Below are 18,302 nucleotides of genomic sequence, written 5' to 3' on the forward strand. Positions count from 1 at the left end.
AGGAGAATCTTTCTTAGTAAAATATCAGACATCCCATTTGTAGTATCTGTAAAACGAATAGAGGGACTACTATGTTTTTGTTTATCTTCCTCTGTAATTCAAAAGCTATTCAAAGTTAATCTCTTTAAAATTGGCTTCAAATTTTAGCTGAAGTCAAGTGGTTCCTTGCTAGTCCACTTGAAGTCTCCAGTGTAAGTCACTCGTGACATACAACAACAAGGTATATTTTGGCCATACTGTACATACCTCTATTAATCAAACTGCTTCCCAGTACCTACTTTCTGGTAAAATAAACTGATTGGTACACTAGAATAAATCACTGTTTTATATGAATCTTGTAATTTTTATAAGGAATTTGTAACTGGTGAAATCACTGCATTTTGAAGGCATTTGAGTTGTGGGGTTTTCATAATAAACTTACTGAGGCATCTCGGCTGCTCACATAGATTAACTATGCCTCCAAAGTCATGAGTGGGCTTTTCTGTTCAGAATGGGGAGAGTATCTGTGCATCCAAGTTTATCCCTTCATATATAATATACATGAGTGTGGGGGTTTGCATGTTTTTTAAATTTATATTGTTATATTAGAGACTTGTTCCTTTCTGCCCCAAAGCTATTTTATGAAACTAAGTTCTTTTCTAAGCATTCTGAATGATTTAAACATAATTCTCTTCAATTTATATTTAATTGCCTGCAAAAAAACCCAAAAAACGGAACTAGTCTGAAGTTCTCAGGTACTTACTAGCTTTGAAAATCCAGGATGGTGCTGGAGGTGTGTAAAGGAAAACTTTGGAACCTAATTTTGAGCACTTTTATTAAGTTTCATCCACACCCTTAAATTAATGTGGATATTCTTTGCTAAAGCAAAAGTGCAGGCTTGCTGCCTTTTCAAGAGGGAAGAGGAAATTGCAACTTGTGCAACCTGGAATGCTTTTATTCACATATTAAAGTACTGACTAGTACTTAGGAAGGATTTTGCTCCTGCACCATCAGTGCTTCCAGCAACTTAACTGAAAAGAGTTACATGTAGAAATCGGGAAAATAGGGGCTGAGAGAACTGTAGGCTTATTTAACACTCAATAGTAAAGCTGAAATGCTTCTGTTGGTTTCTGACCTTTCTGGTAAGAGCACCAGTAAAAGCAGATGCATTCAAACTTGCCAGTTTTCATAGCAAATTTTCAGGTTGTTTTGTTGTATTCTGTTCCTGACAGAATGATTCTGTTCACACTATTTCTGAATTACAGATCATAGCTTGAGGTAACTGTAATAATTAATGGTGAAGAACAATGACTTTCATGAGTGTTCATAATCAAGTTTTAATTTGTCAATGATACAAAATTCGGTCTGATTTAAGAACAACACTTTTTTTTCAGTCATTTGTCAATATAATAATTTTTGTTGTTGTTTTAGAACATTCCTGATGTAGATGATGAAGGATACAGCATTAAACCGGAAACAACACAGGATATCCTTTTCACTGTTATTGTGCCAAGTTATCTGATGTTATTACAATTCTTTGGAGAGAGGAATTACTAATTAAATGCTATGTAAAGGAAGATGAATTACATTCATGCTTATGTTGCAACCTTGTATTCTTATGTTCATAGCTTTTACAAAATATACAATATTTTGTCTTAGATTTTGTGTGTGTGCAAATGTCAAAAGATTAGATCTTGTGTATTGGGACCTTTAAGTAGATCTAGGTGTATTGGGACCTTTAAGAGGGTGGGGGTTGTCTCACAGTAAAAGAACAAAATAAACCAAAAAAAGTCTGAACAAAAGCTCTAAGGTGACCATGCAGATCTTTCTCCTTGAAAAGCTCTTAGAGAGTTTTTAAAGTGAAGTTTGTAAACTTTTTTAAGCATACAGAGTGGTTATCTGTTCTATACCTGCATCTTTCCACTTTTTTGTAACACCATTAAAAAGACTGGGAGCTCCAGCAGTCTAGAAATATAATTTCTGTTACTTAATGAAGTCATTACACCACATGCTGTTTCTAACTGATGCTCATAGATGCTATTGTCTTTTTAAAAATAGCTATGATATGCAGAATAGATTTTTGTTATGGGTCTTTTTTTATGGATGCTTGTGATTTTTCTTTGCTCTTCCTTTGAAGGAAAAAATTCTTGTCCTCTTTTTTTCCATCAAAAACAGAGGGAAGCTGTACTTGAGCTGGAAATAATTGCTGTATATCTAAGCAAGTCTAATATGCTAGCAAGATAGCTCATTTTTTAAAATGTATTCACTGAATTCTTTAGGCACTGCAGATAAAAAGTAAACTTATGCTTTACAGTTAATGTAAATTGTGAAACTTTTAAGCAGTTAACAGCACTTTAAAAGTGGACCAGTCCATCATCATAGCTTCTCTGTTTTCATCAGCTTCGCAGAATATGCCGCTATTACCCCTGGTGAAGATTCTTGTGCCAATAAAAGCATTTCATGTTATCTTCTATTTACAAAATTGATATAAAAATGGAACACTTTTATCCAGTTCTGAGAAGGACAGTGTTTCGTGCTTTGCATATATTTATAGGAGGCATGAACAACATTCATGCTTTGTAAATGATTCATCTGAGCATCTTTTTCTGCATTATCCTGTTTGTTGTGAAACAATAGAAAAGGCCATACATACAGTGAAATAGCTCAGTGATTTGCAATCCCTGTCAGCCAGGTAGTACTTCAGCTTCTGAAAATCTGGACCAGATTCAGGAAGTCATCAGTTCCCTTCCTGTTCCCCTCCCTTACCTTCCAGGAGTGGATATTTATTCTGTTGATGGAAAATCTTGAGATGATTTGTTGGAGGACATTATTTTACCATAATGGCAGTCAGTCTTAATAAGTCCAGTATTAAGTGTTTGAAAAACACTTTACAAGAGCTGCCTGATTTGGAGAAAATCAATCTTGAAAGTTGGTGATAATGTTCATAACAAGAGAACTTTTGATGAAATGAAAAATGACTTGCTTTGAAACTTTCACTTCTAGATATGATCCATTTGGGAGGACAGGTAGGCTGTAAGATGAACACTTGACTTTTTCCTCACCATGACTTAGGGATTCTTACAGTTGAAAAGGATTTGGAATCTCATTAGGGTTCAGGTTTTAATCTTTGTCAGGTAATAGTTTGAAGAAATGTCATTCAAATGGCTGGCATATTTCCAAGTGAAAATAATGGAAGCAAGGTATAGAGTATATATGCTCCCCTAAGTGGTACAAAACTTGAAGTAGAGGAAAATTTTCAAATTCTTTCTTACCAAAACAAATGCATCTTTTAAGACTTAGCATAGCCATTTTCAGAGCTTTTGTTTGGTGCAGCTCCATTCATATAAAGAACCAAGGCTAAATTTGTCTGTATATTTTGCTTATTTTGAGGGCTGAATTGTCATTATGATTCCTTTTTTTGCCAAGGATGACAGTGCTTTAAGCAGCTGACATTGTTCAGTTTACTGTGCAGCCTTCTATGTAACTGACATCCTTTCTTGCAAAATTTTCAGTGCCACTCTGCACAAGGGGCAAGTAATGGTGGCTGCCACCGCTGCTTCCTCCACTGTTAATGCTTGTTACAGGTACCATGGGCATTTCATTTCCAATTAAAAAGCCTAGGGCTTTCCTTCACTTGGTTTAAAAGGATTTCCACATTTTTCATATGTGTGTTAGAATCCATGATTGAATCTTACAAATCATAAATTTAAGATGCAGAAATGTTGCTGCTGTAGAATCTTTAATTTATCCTGATGCCTTCATATATGCAGTTGTTACATGATACTGCAGTTCAGTTATATGACAGACACTGCAGTTGTTCATTTAGATGACATAGTGCCTTTCAGAACAGAATGCTGTTATGAAGATGACTGGAATATAAAAACTAAATTTTAACTCTCAGTTGTGAATTTTGGACAGTGGATATATTTGAAGTGTCTGTATAAGCACACAAAGAGGTTAGGCAGCATTGTTTATCTGTGGTGTTCACTTAATATAAGCATTTTGTGGGGTGTAATTACAACATTGATTAAGCAGATGAAGTATTTCCATCTTAACTGAGAAAAACATACCAAAGAGAACCATTTCTATTCATCCAGTGATTCTGACTCCGACGATGATGAACCCAGGAGGTTCCATGTAGAAATAAAACCTGTCCAGCCAAATAATAGCTCTCAATATACCATGCCTTCCTTGGATGAATTAAAAGTATCTATAGGGAACATCACCCTTTCTCCAGCAATATCTGTAAGTTCCTTTGCTTCTTGTATTTTTAATGCATAGAAAAGTGGCAAAGAATCTTTAGTATAAACAGGTATTTTACTGTTCTGAATTTATTCTAGGTTCAGTTCCAATGATTATTTTTTTCTTGTGCACTAGGTCATCTGTGGTACCCGTTATTGCAGTAATTCTCCCTTCTCCAACTAACCTTCCTTTGAGTCTTGGGAGTGCTCAGTCCTTGTCTTTCTGCTGCTGCCACCACAAGACACTGGAATGCATCGTAGAGTTTGCTGAGCATGGCTTTCAACATAGCTTACTAATTAGTATTCTGTAATATACAGACCTTTAAAATAGATCATATCATGTGGACACATGTAACATTTACAGTGCCACTTTATTGATGTATTTTGCCAATCCACAGAGTGATCCTTTATACCCCGAGATAATACTACAAATAAATAGTAGTAAAGTGTGCTTATACAATATTCAGATCAGAATAAGAATGACTCTGATTATAAGGAAAATATTGTGCATAACAAATTAAAATAATGATTTTTTTCTTTTTTTCCCCCACATTTTGAAAGCAGAGACACAGTCCTGTAAGTACAGAATGGCTTTATATTTACATTTTTAGATTAAAACCAAGTAAGTGTAGTATGTGAGGGGAGTTTTTGGGAAAACCTTAGGAATGTTTCATTGTCTATATACCACGTGATATATAAGCTATTCAATTTTACTTCCCCAGCCTGTAAAGGGATTTGGTAATACTGCTCCCTTTGTCAGCTGTACAGTGTTTGTTCCTGCCTTTTCTTACTGGTGTGCTGGGTGTGCACTGGTTGCTCTGTCCTGGCTGATGTTCTGGTCTTCTGCAAGCTCAGAATGTTTTGCCAGGCATTGAAACAGAGTATCTCATAGAAAGTTGAGTGGAAATAAGAACCCTGGGACTATTAAGTGGTTTATTTGACAGCTGGTAAAAGAATATATTGCTAATTTACTTTGTCCTCTTTCAGGCACAAATGAACCAAAATTCATCCAGTAAGTGTGAATCTTTAACTTTTAGTCTATTTATGTCAGTTTTTTTAACAGAGCATGAAAATGGTGTTTAATTGTTGAAGAAATAAATGTCTTAAGTATCTGTATTTTAAATAGAAAAAAAATACTTATCTTGTCAGTTCTAAATACCTCTTCTTTTTCTATATATTCAGCTGTTCCCTACTCTGGGAAACAGATGAGGCTGTCTGTGACAGTGATGAGGAACATACTCAAGAGCCAAAGGGGAGATCCCATGGAAAAGACTCCTGTACAAGTTCTTAAAATGTTTCCACCCACTAAAGTTTAGTATGATCCACAAACCAGGCTCTGTTTTATAGTCAAACACATAAAATGTGGCCATGGAGATAGAGGATAGAGCATTAGTATCTATCCTGTAGGGTTTTTTTCAGTGGGAAACCAAGCCAGATTTGCTGAAGAGTAGTATTTTGTAAAGAGTATAATTCAAGGAAAAAGTTTCAAATGTCCAACACTTCCTCCCCAAATGCATTACTCTATGTAGTCCTCTCCTGTCAGTAGGTATTTCAGGAATGTCTGAATTTATATTATCAGAAAAAATGCATTTTTGCTTTTCAATTTTAATAATTAATAATCAGTTTCAAACTGCAAACATTTATTTTAGTATTTTTTTAATGAAGATGAGTTTTTTGTTTTAGAGTGTCACAGCTTTGGTGATAATATTGTGTCTTTTCCTTAGGTGAAGAGCTAACAAAATCAAAGCTTTCTGCTCCAACTAATGAGTAAGTTCAAATTTAAAATTCTATGAAATGTAGGTTTGCCACAATTTGGTCTTATTTTGATCTAATACTCAGAAACTCAATGGAAATACCAGCTGACTGCTATTTTAAGTTGGGCGTCTATTGTATTATAAGACCTAGGGAGTAATTATGTAATAGTGGTGATTTAATTTTTCCCCTTCTAATGCATTTGCTTCATTGTGATCTGTCTCAATTGCTGTTTATAATTACATGATTACAAAATGCTGCTTTTATTAAAATCTCAGATTTTAAATAAAACAGGTTTAGTTTCTATCCTATAGTGTTCCATGGTAAAGTGTTTAAGTGTTTACAAGCCCCAAATTTGGACAGCTCTGTATATGTTGCTTATATATGTAGATACTGAAATAAATGGATTTGAAGATGTATGTCTCCTTGAAAAGGACAATCATTTAACTGATGTTATGAATTTGTCCACACACAAACTTGTACCATGGTGTCAGTTCAGATATTCTCCTCACATGTAAATCAGTTCCTTGATCTATAATTTCTAAGTACATTTTAGATGCGAGATTAATAAAGGTGATCTGTCAAATGTATTTATCATATCATTGTTTTTGTTATATTATCAAACTACTGAAGTTGTAGTTTGATTTTTATGAGTATGTGCATCTTTCATTTATATTCCAATTGTAACTTTTAATGTAGAAAAGGGAACAGTGACCTCCTGACATGGGATCCGCTCTTCAGCAGTTCTCTTGAGTCTTCCTCTTCAGCTTCCTTGGCATCCTCATCCTCCTCAGGTAGAATATTGATAGTAGAAAAATGTTTCCTCTACATGCTTCTTAATGTTCTGTTGTTGTTTTTTTAATTACTGCCAAGGGGACATGCTTTGACTATGGAAATTAAAGACTTTTGTAAAGAGTGTACTATCTTATAAGTAATACACAACTGAAGGTGCAGTCTATCAGACTTTCAAGCTAGGGAGCAATGGGGAAGAGGGGACACTAGACGCCTTAGGAAAATTCTGTCTTGCTTCTACCATTTTTTATCACCTTTTCTCACTTTCCAAAAAAAATCACCATCTAGAAAATAATCCTATTTTTTCAGCTGGTAGGGCTGGGAGATTAAATGGAGGTTGTTGCAGCAACTGTGAGACAAGCTGAGCTTGCACTGTGAATAGGGACAGGTTTCTTCTTTCCAGGAAAGTCCATTGAGCTTTGCAGTTTGAAGGCACCTTGGAGCTTTGCTGTGAGGAACTCATTTCCTGTAGGAAACCATGATTCTGTTAGCAGATGTGTGAACATAATCCAAGGGGAGCCAAATGAAAATGGCAGGACTGAGAACAGAATTAAGGGGAGACCCTGAAGCTGGGGCATTGGGAGGAAAAGGGTGGACTGAGGAGTATGAGAGGGGTAGGGCAGATGTTGCGTGGGAATTTTGAGGAGCAAGATTCTGGAAGATATTAGTGTGGGCAGGACACTGTTAGGCTTTCCTGAAACCTGTTTTTGGGGAGAAAAAAAATTCCACACAAATAGTCAATATTGATTGTCACATTCAAAAGGCAGTGAAGGAGAGGGAGGCAGAACAGCATATGAGTGGGTATATGTGTTAAAGATGCTGAGAGCACGAGATGTTGAGAAACCAGTTCAGAAAAAGGAATGAGAGACTGAAACAATAGCAGGTATTATGGCAATGTTAGAACCTGCTTACTAAAAGTACTTACTTAAATTGTTTATTATTTATGTTAATTTTCTCAGATTTAAAGCACAATCTACTATTTACTAACAGCAGGTATGCTGTTTCCATAGCTTTTCTCAGTCTACCTACTGCATATCTGTTTTCAAACCCCTGCTATCTTGTTGCACGGAAATGAATGCCACATGCCTGAGGAAGTGTTTACTATGTCTTTTAGCTAGGTATTCATGTTCAAAAAATTGTAACAGACTATACTTCTTTGTTCACAATCATGGCTTTCTAGCTTTTTTTCTCTGTACTTGATTGAAGAATAATAAGGAAGAGTACTTGTATTGATAGGGGAATTCTGCACAGCTAGTGTTAATTCTTCTTGGCCTTCATAATGTCCTTTTAGCGGCAACCAGCATTGCTATGTAACCCTTCGGGTTTTAAGTAGAGCTTATTCTTTTGCTACAAATTCACATTCCTTAACAGTTACGGGTTTTAACAGTAATGTTTCTGGCTTACAGAAATCATTACATTGTCTCTTCCTCACTTAGATACCCAGTTATTGGTTAGTATTGGATCCAAATTTGTAACATATTTAAGGATAAATTATATATAGATGTATATTACTGTAATATGCTGAAAAGAAGTGCTGCTTTCTCAAAATAATGTTTTGCTAGCTTTTGTCTGGTGTTGGAATCTGTAGAGGAAGGCAGAGGACACTTTATTTGTTGTGCTGTTGTTGTTATTGTATCAAGTTGTTTATTGCTATTCCTGGATGGGAAGTCAAAGCAGGGTGGGAAATGTTCATACAGTCCCTTTGGCAGCAAAGTGTGGAGAAAGTAGTCTCTGGCTGTTGAATACTGGCAGGTAATTGGTATTCATAACATCCTCTGCAGCCATATCGAGGGGAGGGAGTCATCTAGCCAAGCCTTCATACCCAAAAGAAGCATATGCACAGAGCCCTACATTTCACTGAAACTGGAGGAAAATAGTGTGCTGTGAGCATAAGTCAATTTTAAATATAAGACATCTGTGCCTTGGCAAACTTTTATCTGCTACATAATTATTTAAAGGATTGTTCGTTCAGGAGTTATATAAGATACTTAGACTTGTGAAATGATCCATGTAGTTAAGTAAAAAGTGGGTGTTCAAAAGCATAACTAATTATTCATGTATTTTGGGGGGAAAAATACTGGATCAATGTAGGTCATATTCTTGTTTAAATCAAGTTCTGATGCTCACTAACCTGCAGCTTTGTTCTAAAGACTTAAAAAAATACACAAGTGATCTGATTTTATTTTCCTTGAAGTCAGTGTTTTATCTTCAACATGAAGGTTAATGTAGGTAAGCTGATGCTTAAAGCTATTGAAAATCTCAGTCTAAAACTTAATTTACTTAAATTAGTTGTTTTGTACACAGCATATCTGCATATCATGGTGTAGCATGTCCCACAGATTACGGGTTTTTTTCCTGTTAAAACATTTTAGATACTGTTTTCTAACTCTGTATTAATGATTGAACACTTACACTACCATGGTATTCCAGCAGACAGTGATTTATGCATCACAGAAGTAAACTTTGGTCATCCATTAATAATTCTGCTTTATTAGAAGTTTAAGCTAACTTTGTTACCTTGAACAAACACAACAGTTTTTTTAGCCAGTGTCGTGGTTTAACCAAGCACCACACAGTCACTTGCTCACTTACCCCCCTACACCTCGAGGGGTGGGGAGAAGAATTGGAGAGGAGTGTAAAACTCGAGGGTTGAGATAAGAAAAATTTAATAATTTAAACAGAATTTTAAAATAAAGGTAAGAACAAAACAATAACACTAATAATAATAACAACAGTTATAACAAAAAGGTGGGGAAAAGGATAAAATCCAAAGGAAAAGGGAGAAAAGAAAACAAGTGATGCACAGCACAGCTGCTCACCACCTGCTGACAGATGCAGAGCCAGTCCCCAAGCAATGATCCCCACCCCCAGCTAACCCACCAAGTTTACATACCAAGCATGATGTCCCATGGTATGGAATACTTTTTTGGCTGGTTCAGGTCAGCTGTCCTGGCTGTGTCCCTTCCCAGTCTCTTGTGCCCCTCCAGCCCTCTGGCTGGCAGGGCCCAAGAAACCAAAAAATCCCTGACTTAGCATAAACATTACCCAGCAACAACTAAAAAAATCAGTGTGTTATCTCACATCAGAGCCAAAACACAGCACTGTACTAGCTACTAAGAAGGTTAACTCCATCCCAGCCAAAACCAGGACAGCCAGCTATTGATATTGTAAAAATGGTTCTTTTTATTTATCTTCCTCATTTTCATCCATATGTATTTTTTAAATAGTTTCAGACATTTCCACATTGGGTTTTGAATAGGATTTATAGTAGTATTTTAAAGCTTTTGAATTATATTTAAGATATCTGTTAGAAAGGGAAGGCTGCATTAAAACTGTTTATGTGGGCTTGTTACCGAAATCTCGGAATGAAGAACTTATCGACATCAATGTGATGTAGATAAGCAGACACTTCTTTATTGATGGCCGGGTGCGTGAGTGAGTCCTCTCACGATCGACGCACACCAGGTTTCAAAATCAGACACCATATATAGAACTTATTCATGCATATTCATTAAGTATTCATGCATAATCATAATATTTCCCATAAATCTTTAACATACTCTCCTCCCATATCCGATTCTGCGCAGTAAAGGTTAGAAGGGTCCAGAAATGGGTCTGGGGTACGATTTGGGTAGGTGGTATATGAGTCGGTGGTTGCGATCTCCCCCTGCCGGAATTACCTTTTACTAAAGTTCACGGTTCCTTGGCAGGCAACTACAAGCTGTTCCAGTCGACTCTCCCCAGTTCCCATTAATCCTATATTCAGACATTTCAATACACTTTCTACATACGGAAGACTAGTTAACTACAAAAAAACCTTTCAAACCCTAAATTTATTACCTAAGTTTTAACAATGATTCTAGCCCATTCTTCTGGCCTTGGTATGGGACTATGCAGAGGATCTCATAACAGCTTTTACTGTATAAGTTTCACCAAAAATCATTTTTTTACCCCTCTATATCAAAAAATGATTTTATAAAATCAAATAAAGTCAATCAATCTTAACTTATTAACAAATCTGTATCAGGCTTAGAGAATGTACTTGTTCGTGGCAAAAGGACTGCAGTGAAGAGGGTAGCTATACTTCTGATCTGAACTTCTAAACGTGTTGCCCTCTTTTTTTGATTCTGTACGTCACTCTGCTGTTGCTCCTAGCTTTGCCAATCTGCAAGATGTTGAGAATTGACTTTTTTTGAGTTGAGAATTTGTATTTCCTGCTTCTGTTGTCACCTACTGCAACAGGCACAGCCAAGTGCAGGGGATATTTGGGGAAACTCCTGTTTTCCAGAAGCCTGAAGACTGCAGGATAGGAGAGGAAATAAACTGCCTCAGGCTTAAAGTTACTTACTAGATATGGGTTAATACAGATAGAAGAATTTCAAACAGTGTCTCATGACTGCATTGCCTTCATTCATTCACTGGACCGCTGTTTATGTTGGACCTTCCCATTACAAATGTTGAGGGTAAAAGGGTAAAAAAGTTTGGAAGGAACAGGAATAGGATAGGTTTGATTAAATAAATTTGAAAGAAATTAAAAGCGGAAAGCTATGTACAGGAAACAAAAATAGAGTAGGGTGCAAGAAGAAGACAAAGATCAGAGGAAAACGACAGGGAGGAAGTTGGAGGAATAAGGAAAGTCATGAGATGTAGGGCCTTACCTGGAGACAAACACAGTAAATTACTTTTTGGGTTACTTAGAAAAATGGGAAGTGACATGGTTAGCAGTATGCGTGAAGTACCTGTGATGTTTTCTTTCATTTGTAAGTGATGGGATTTTTAGCCTAGTAGAGCAGTTATTTTTCATGCTGGCTAGTAATCCTCTTGCAGTGGATATTGAATACTTTTTTGAATATTGAAAATTTTATCTTTTGGTCCTAGTTTCAATTCTATCCTTTTCCTTCAGCTACACTAAAAGAACACAATATGAACTCCTCCTCATCTACCACTGATTTGCCTGGGTGTAGAATATCTCAGTCTTTGCTTGGACGCCAGACAGATTCTGGGTCTACAAGCCCATCCTCACCAGATTTTACCATTAGCACTTTGTGCAAATCTGGTGTTACAGGAGCGCCATCAGGGAGTACCAGTACTTTATCCTCTGTGTCCTGGTCTCAGAGTCAGTGGATTTCCTTTGCTGATGAACTTCTTACAATTAGACACACAAGCACAGACAAGAAGGACCCCCAAAGATTGCATTTTAAACCTGAAAATGCCTGCCTTGCCTCTTCTGCCTTGCTTGGGAATTATTCCAGCGGCTGTGCTTCTGAGGATCAAAGTGACCTTTTCAATAATACTATATGCCATGAACAATTACTCATTGAAGAAACTGGCACTACTGCTGAAATTTCTTCTGCATCATCTTCAGCACTACTGGACTTTAGTTTAGTGTCTTCCTGTGCTCATACAAATAAGGGTATGACAAGCATGCATTGTGTACTGCTTTTTGCTAATAGCTGATTCCAAAAAGAAAGCTTTGGAATTATTTTTCTTTTTGTTATTATTGCTCACCTGATGTTAAAATTAACTCATCTTCTTACTTTGAATATACTAAACTGCTTGTTAGCACCAACTTCCTTGACAGTTAGGACAATGTAGTAAATATTCAGCTTGAAATAATAAAAATTCAAATTATTCAATTGAAAGCATTGCTTTCTCTTAACTGTGCAGAGCTTTACTTTTCTAGAAATAGGAATGTCTATGGGATGTGGGACAGCAGCGAGATGTCAAAGATTTAAGTGATTGAATTTGCAAAAACAATTCCGTTCCCAGATGGCTTTGTATAAATATTTTCATATTAAATAAAGTTAAATAAATTGGATTTAAAACTGTTCCTTTTTAACACCCAGTATTTTGAAGCACAGAATCATGGTAATGCTACATACTAAGAGGGCAAAGGAAAGTGCATTTGGGCAAGCATGCCATGACTCATTGAATACCTCTGGTACTGCCACAGACTACTCAGTGTTTAGTATGCACTGTTGTCTTGGGGCATAATAAGAATTTTGCAGGAATGACTGATATTTTAGAAGTTAATTTATCTGGGGACATTTGAGTTTGCAGCTCATAAGGTGGATGTGGTCAGTATTAGCCTAATTTCCTTCTTCCCAAGTCAGTGATGAAAATCCTGTACTTAAATGACAGCAGAGTTGTGCTGAATGGCTGAGACCACTCCCCACTTAAAAGTTGCCTTTTAAATAATATTAACTAATTTAATTTAAAAAGAACCATCCAGAATAATTTGAGGGAGACAACAGGATGTGCTGCAACAACATAGTCATATATTAGGATTTCAGTTTGATTTGGAGTTAATTTTATATCTGGCATACTCATTGGATAGGATCTAACATTTATTTTTAAATACAGTTCTATTCGTTCAATTCAGAAAAGTGACTTTGTAAAAGTGGCATCTTTGTACTGCTGCCACCATCTGTTAGTTGTTTGTTAGGTTTAGAAGGACATGGGGGCAGGTGGTTTTTTAAACATCTTATAGCTCAGCTAAACAATTATTAATATATTAATAAAAACAAGTAGAAGTTAGTGTGTTCTTACAATCAACAGAGTAATTTAACTCTTACACTGGTGTATACTTATTGAAGTCAGTGGTATTTCAGTGGGCAAAATTTTATATAAGCAGTTATGCCATTGTCAGCCAGGATGAAATATGAATTTCCACTGAATTTTCCATTTGTGGTGAGACATTAAGTACTATCCTATATTCTGAATCCACATCAATTATACATAAGAGGAAACTCGGTTAAACCATCTTTTTGCATACAAACCTCCAAGAAAAGCTGGTATAAAATCATTTGAGAGCAATGAGAAAGCCCATGATGCCATTTTTAGGGTCACTTTTCAGGGTATCACATGGTCCCATTTTAAAAGCATTTGTGATTTGTAGTAAATCTTACAGAATGGAGCTTGTAAGATAGGAACTTCTAACCAAAACTTAACTTCCAGTTGTTCTGTTCAAGTGAGTATGTATTTATGTTCAGTGTGACTTTTCTAATATTTGTTTCCTTAAATTTGCTTTCTTCCAGCAAGACCCACAACTCCTCTCTCTGTAGGCACCATTGTACCCCCTCCAAGGCCTGCTTCAAGAACAAAGCTGTCTACTGGGAAACTTAGTGGGATTAATGAAATAGTATGTATTGATTGTTTATTAATTTTCCATTGTAACTTGATTTTAGATTTACCTTTCATTTACACTGTTACAGTGGAGTTATTTTCCAGCTAATGTTCAAAGAATCACATAAGCAGATTTTCACCGTTGGCAATCAGGCATGGAAGGTGTTCATGATAATTATATTACTATAACAAAGTAATTCTTAACAGAACTATGAAGGTCCAAAACATAATTTTTGCATCAGCTGAATGTTTTTAATTGAATGAATCAGTAATTTGATAATGAAGGGATAGCAAGTGTATGAATTTGAAGTTTTCAAAATGTAAAATACTAGAGAGGTTACTAACAAAGCTCCATTGATTCAGGGATATCACCAAAGCTTTGTGGAATGCATGGCATTAAGTAGATCTTTATCAGTCGTGTGTTGACACAAGTAGCCCTGCTGTGACTTCTCCCTGCACTTGCCCTTGGTGCGGGTTGGTGGAGAAGGGAAGTGGCAGGCTGCAGCAGCTGCCCGTTGGGATAGTGAGAGGCTACACACTTGCCTGCATCTCTGCTTACGGCCCGCAGTGCAGGTCCACCTGCTGATACGGAGTGTGGCAAAGAATGCAGATACGCAGACAGCATGTCAGACCAAGCTGTGCTAGTATTAGAGTTCTTTGGGTTTCATTTGACTTACTGACTTGCACAAATCTTACCATGATAAGATCCTCTTACTTTCTTTCAAAGTAGCAAGGTATTTTCACCATGTTCTTGTTAGGGACAAAATTCTGGTCTTATGCTTTGACAAAACTGAAACATTTTAAACTGTTCTGTATTTTTGTAAGTTCAGAATAGGGTTCATTTTGACATTCTTTTCTCATTCCAATATAAAATTGTAGTAATTGGTCTTAAACCAAGGAATCTGTTCTTCATGTCATCATAATTAAAGAGACAAATTTAGCTGGTACTGTTCTGCTATAAAGTAAGATTCTGCACAAAGATGCATTCATTTTATACTGTTATTTTAGAAATTGGCTATTACCTGTATACAAGTTGAAGCTTGTCAGTCGTCTTCCACTCCTATTACAATTTCCATAGTCTGTATAAAAAGCTACATACTCAGCAACAAGCTTGACAGAACCAAAATTTAAAAAAAAAAAAAAAAAACCAAAAAAAACCCAAAAACGAAAAACCCCAAACAACCAAACAGTTAAGTGAATCATAAAACCACCCAGAGATTTAGGATGGAAGGGACTTTTGAAGATCTCTAGGCCAACCTCCTGCTCAAAGAAGGTCCAAAGAAGGTTGCTTAGGGACATGCTGAGTTGTGAAAATATCCAGAGAGGGAAATCTTAATATCTCTTTAGGCAACCAGTCCCAGGGTCTAACCATGAGGTTACAAGAAGGAATTTTGTCCCTGAGTTCCTTTGCTGTAGCTCTTGCATCTCTGAGAAGGGCCTGTCTCCTCCTCCTTTGTACCCCCTTTTAGCTAGTAAAGGACTGCTAGTAGATCCTTCCTTAGACTTCTGTTCTCCAGGCTGAACAAACCCAGGTTCTTGAGGTTGTCCCTCTCTCTCACTTACTCCAGTCTCAACTATTTTAGTTGCCCTCTGCTGGACTCAGTTCCAGTTTGTTAGTAGCTCTCCTTTAGCTCTGTAAATCCACATTTGCTGACACATACACAGGGCTGTAGGCTTAGGTTCCGCTACAGTGTTACAGCACAATTATTGACCAGCTGCTACATAATCAAATATATTAGACTTAACTACCTAGGCAAAAAATTAATAATGGTAATCTATGAAATAATGGAATTGATTCCAATGGAAAATGTGGATTCTCTGTTTTACTCTAAACCCCAGGGTAGATAAAGCAATAAAGGAATTGTGTTAAGAAACACTGTGAAATTGACTGGGGCATGAAATTAAGACTCTTTTTACAGTCTTTTTTTCATCTCTTTAAAACCACATTATGTAATACTTTTGTAATCTCTTTTGTTCAGCCTAGGCCATTCAGCCCTCCGTTGACTTCTAACTCAAGTCCACCTCCTGCAGCTCCCTTGGCACGTGCAGAGAGCATTTCCTCAATATCCTCTTCTGCATCCCTCAGTGCAGCAAACACACCTACAGTTGGTAAGTTAAAGTAACCATTTTAACTTATTTTAGAAATAGCATAATTCTGCCACTAGGTTCCATTGGACTTAGTTGTTCCATATGTGAGTCCAGTCTAGGTACTTCAAGCATCCTTTGCAATACCTGCTTCTAAATGACACAGAAAGACAGGAGAGTGGATTAATTAGATTAGACCATAGATCAAATTATGGCATGTTCTTTAGAGAAATATTTTTCAAAATTAGTATTCCATGGATTCTTATTTGGTATGCTTGTATATCCATTCATCAAGCACAAAATGTTAACATGTATTTATTCAGATATTATTATATAGGTGCAGAAATATTTTGGGATACTGATAAATTTAAATGAATACAAATGTTCTTAAAATGGAGTCCTTTTATGCTCTTTTTATTTTATTTGTTATCCTGTAATTGCAGTTTCCAAAAAATTAAACTAATGCATCTTTTTCTTCAAGTTAGTGAAGTATATAGGCTAAACAGAGGTGTTTAGTAAAAGCAAAACAAACATCCAAAAAAGATGATGAAAAGCAAATGTGTTGCCACTAATTTCATGTTTTTAAAGGAAAGTCCTTCAGTTTTGGTATTTGGTTATAACAAATCAAAAGGAGAGTTATTAGGGTCTTTTGGTTTGTTGTGGGTTTATTTAAGATGTTTTAACTTGTTTCTTTAGCAGAAAAGTATTTAGTTCCTGGACATTATTACAACTTAAACCCCAAATTAAATCAGATTCTTGAGTTAGCACTCAGTTGGTTATCTGTGAATGTTACTGATGTGAAGGATTCCTTGCCCAGGCTCAGCAGCTCAGGAGAGCATCTGCACAGCTTCTAGTGGGAGTTCTGCAGTGAAAGCAGTGCAGCAGTTGCCACCCTATGCAGGACCAGAACTAGTAAGGTCTGCCCAGCCTTAGGTGCTACAGTTCAGTGTACACCAGTTTTCCAAATGCTGAGAAGAACCATCACAGAAAGATAACTGGTATTTTGGTTGCCAAAGTCCATCTGGGCTCACATCCTCAGGCCTCAGCACTGGTAGCAAGGAACCAGCAGTTGGCAGCAGCATCAATAACACCAGCTCTGAGTGTGTGTGTTGTTGGGGACAGTGACAGAGTGAAATCATGAGATGAGGGAGGACATAAGGAGGTATGTGCTGACACCAAGGTTTGACATGGTTATTAACCTGGCCTAGCAAAAATAAACAAAGCCAGTTCCATCTGCACTGACTGTTTGAATTAAATAGTCCTGAAGGGCTGGGAAGGACAGTGCAAACAGCTGAAAGACTTTGGCACATGAGGATATACTCTGCACTCCATTCTCTATTCTTTTGGCTTTTGCACAAACCAGAGTTCCCCTTACCCCATTTGTTCTGAATAATGGAAAGTTTAATGGAGACTCTAATTTTCCAAGCGAACTTTAAGGCATGCATAATTGAATGTTTCTTTTATGCTTTAGCCTTGTTTTAATTTGCAAAGTATTTTTATATACATTGATTTTTTTAACATCTATTTTTGCTTGAAATATTTTGTTTTCTTGCAATGTTCTGTTTCATTTAAATGTAATAGAGGATGATCTTTTGATTGGAAATCTTCCCACAATTGAAAAGCTTTGTGAGACACCACCAGGTATTGTACTCAAAGCAGATTTACATGTTAACTAATCATCCTAATACACTACATCTAATAAAATTGTATTTCTTTTGAAATAAGTTTCTCCAGCTATTCCTGGTACCTGGGAGATACAAGTATTTTGAACTCTCAATTACTTAACACGTTTTATTTTGCTGAAATCACCAAAACTTGATATAACTGCTTTTATGTAATTTCTGTCTATCCCCCCGCTCCTCAGCCCCCCAAAACAAGCTGAAATTCCGTCTCGCTTCTTTGGTTTGTCATTAACTACTTTCTTTCAAGTAAAGTGAATACATTTTCACTTTGACAATCCTTATTCTCATAAGACAAGTAGGTAAAAATATTTCTGTATTTACATGTAATACAAATATTTGATAACAAAGATAGTCTTTTTCAAAAAATATTTCGTTTTCATGACAGCGATTTAGCCAATATTAAAATTGCCTGAATCTCTGTTCCTAAACTGATGTAAAACCATTTGATCAGGTTTATTTATTTGCCCATTTTATGACCAATGATAAAGTCTTTTGTCCTGCAGTTTGGCATCTTCCTTGAGTGTGTCAATGCAACTGTTGGCATGGTTGTATCACTGGCTGTTGTGTCAGCTCAGCTCAGGGGCTGTTAATGAGGCGGAGGCAGGTAGCAGGGCATCAAAGCAAGTTTTGCTGTTACTGCCGAGGG

General features: G+C 36.5%; 1 protein-coding gene across 4 annotated transcripts in view; it reads left to right on the forward strand.

Annotated features, from left to right (window-relative positions):
- FCHO2 (FCH and mu domain containing endocytic adaptor 2) overlaps window positions 1-18,302 on the forward strand; it is a 99,695-nt gene that overhangs the window by 66,411 nt on the left and 14,982 nt on the right. Inside the window, exons 12-20 of one of the 4 annotated variants that reach the window (XM_037372991.1) lie at window positions 1,411-1,465; window positions 4,046-4,224; window positions 4,782-4,796; window positions 5,208-5,232; window positions 5,945-5,987; window positions 6,672-6,766; window positions 13,802-13,905; window positions 15,869-15,998; window positions 17,556-17,615. In XM_037372991.1, coding sequence (XP_037228888.1) covers window positions 1,411-1,465; window positions 4,046-4,224; window positions 4,782-4,796; window positions 5,208-5,232; window positions 5,945-5,987; window positions 6,672-6,766; window positions 13,802-13,905; window positions 15,869-15,998; window positions 17,556-17,615 — 706 coding nt within the window. The remainder of the gene's footprint in view (window positions 1-1,410; window positions 1,466-4,045; window positions 4,225-4,781; window positions 4,797-5,207; window positions 5,233-5,944; window positions 5,988-6,671; window positions 6,767-13,801; window positions 13,906-15,868; window positions 15,999-17,555; window positions 17,616-18,302) is intronic. The other 3 variants (XM_037372992.1, XM_037372993.1, XM_037372994.1) reach the window with 3 other exon arrangements.

This window comes from Falco rusticolus, chromosome Z (assembly GCF_015220075.1).
Source record: "Falco rusticolus isolate bFalRus1 chromosome Z, bFalRus1.pri, whole genome shotgun sequence".
Lineage (NCBI taxonomy): Eukaryota > Metazoa > Chordata > Aves > Falconiformes > Falconidae > Falco > Falco rusticolus.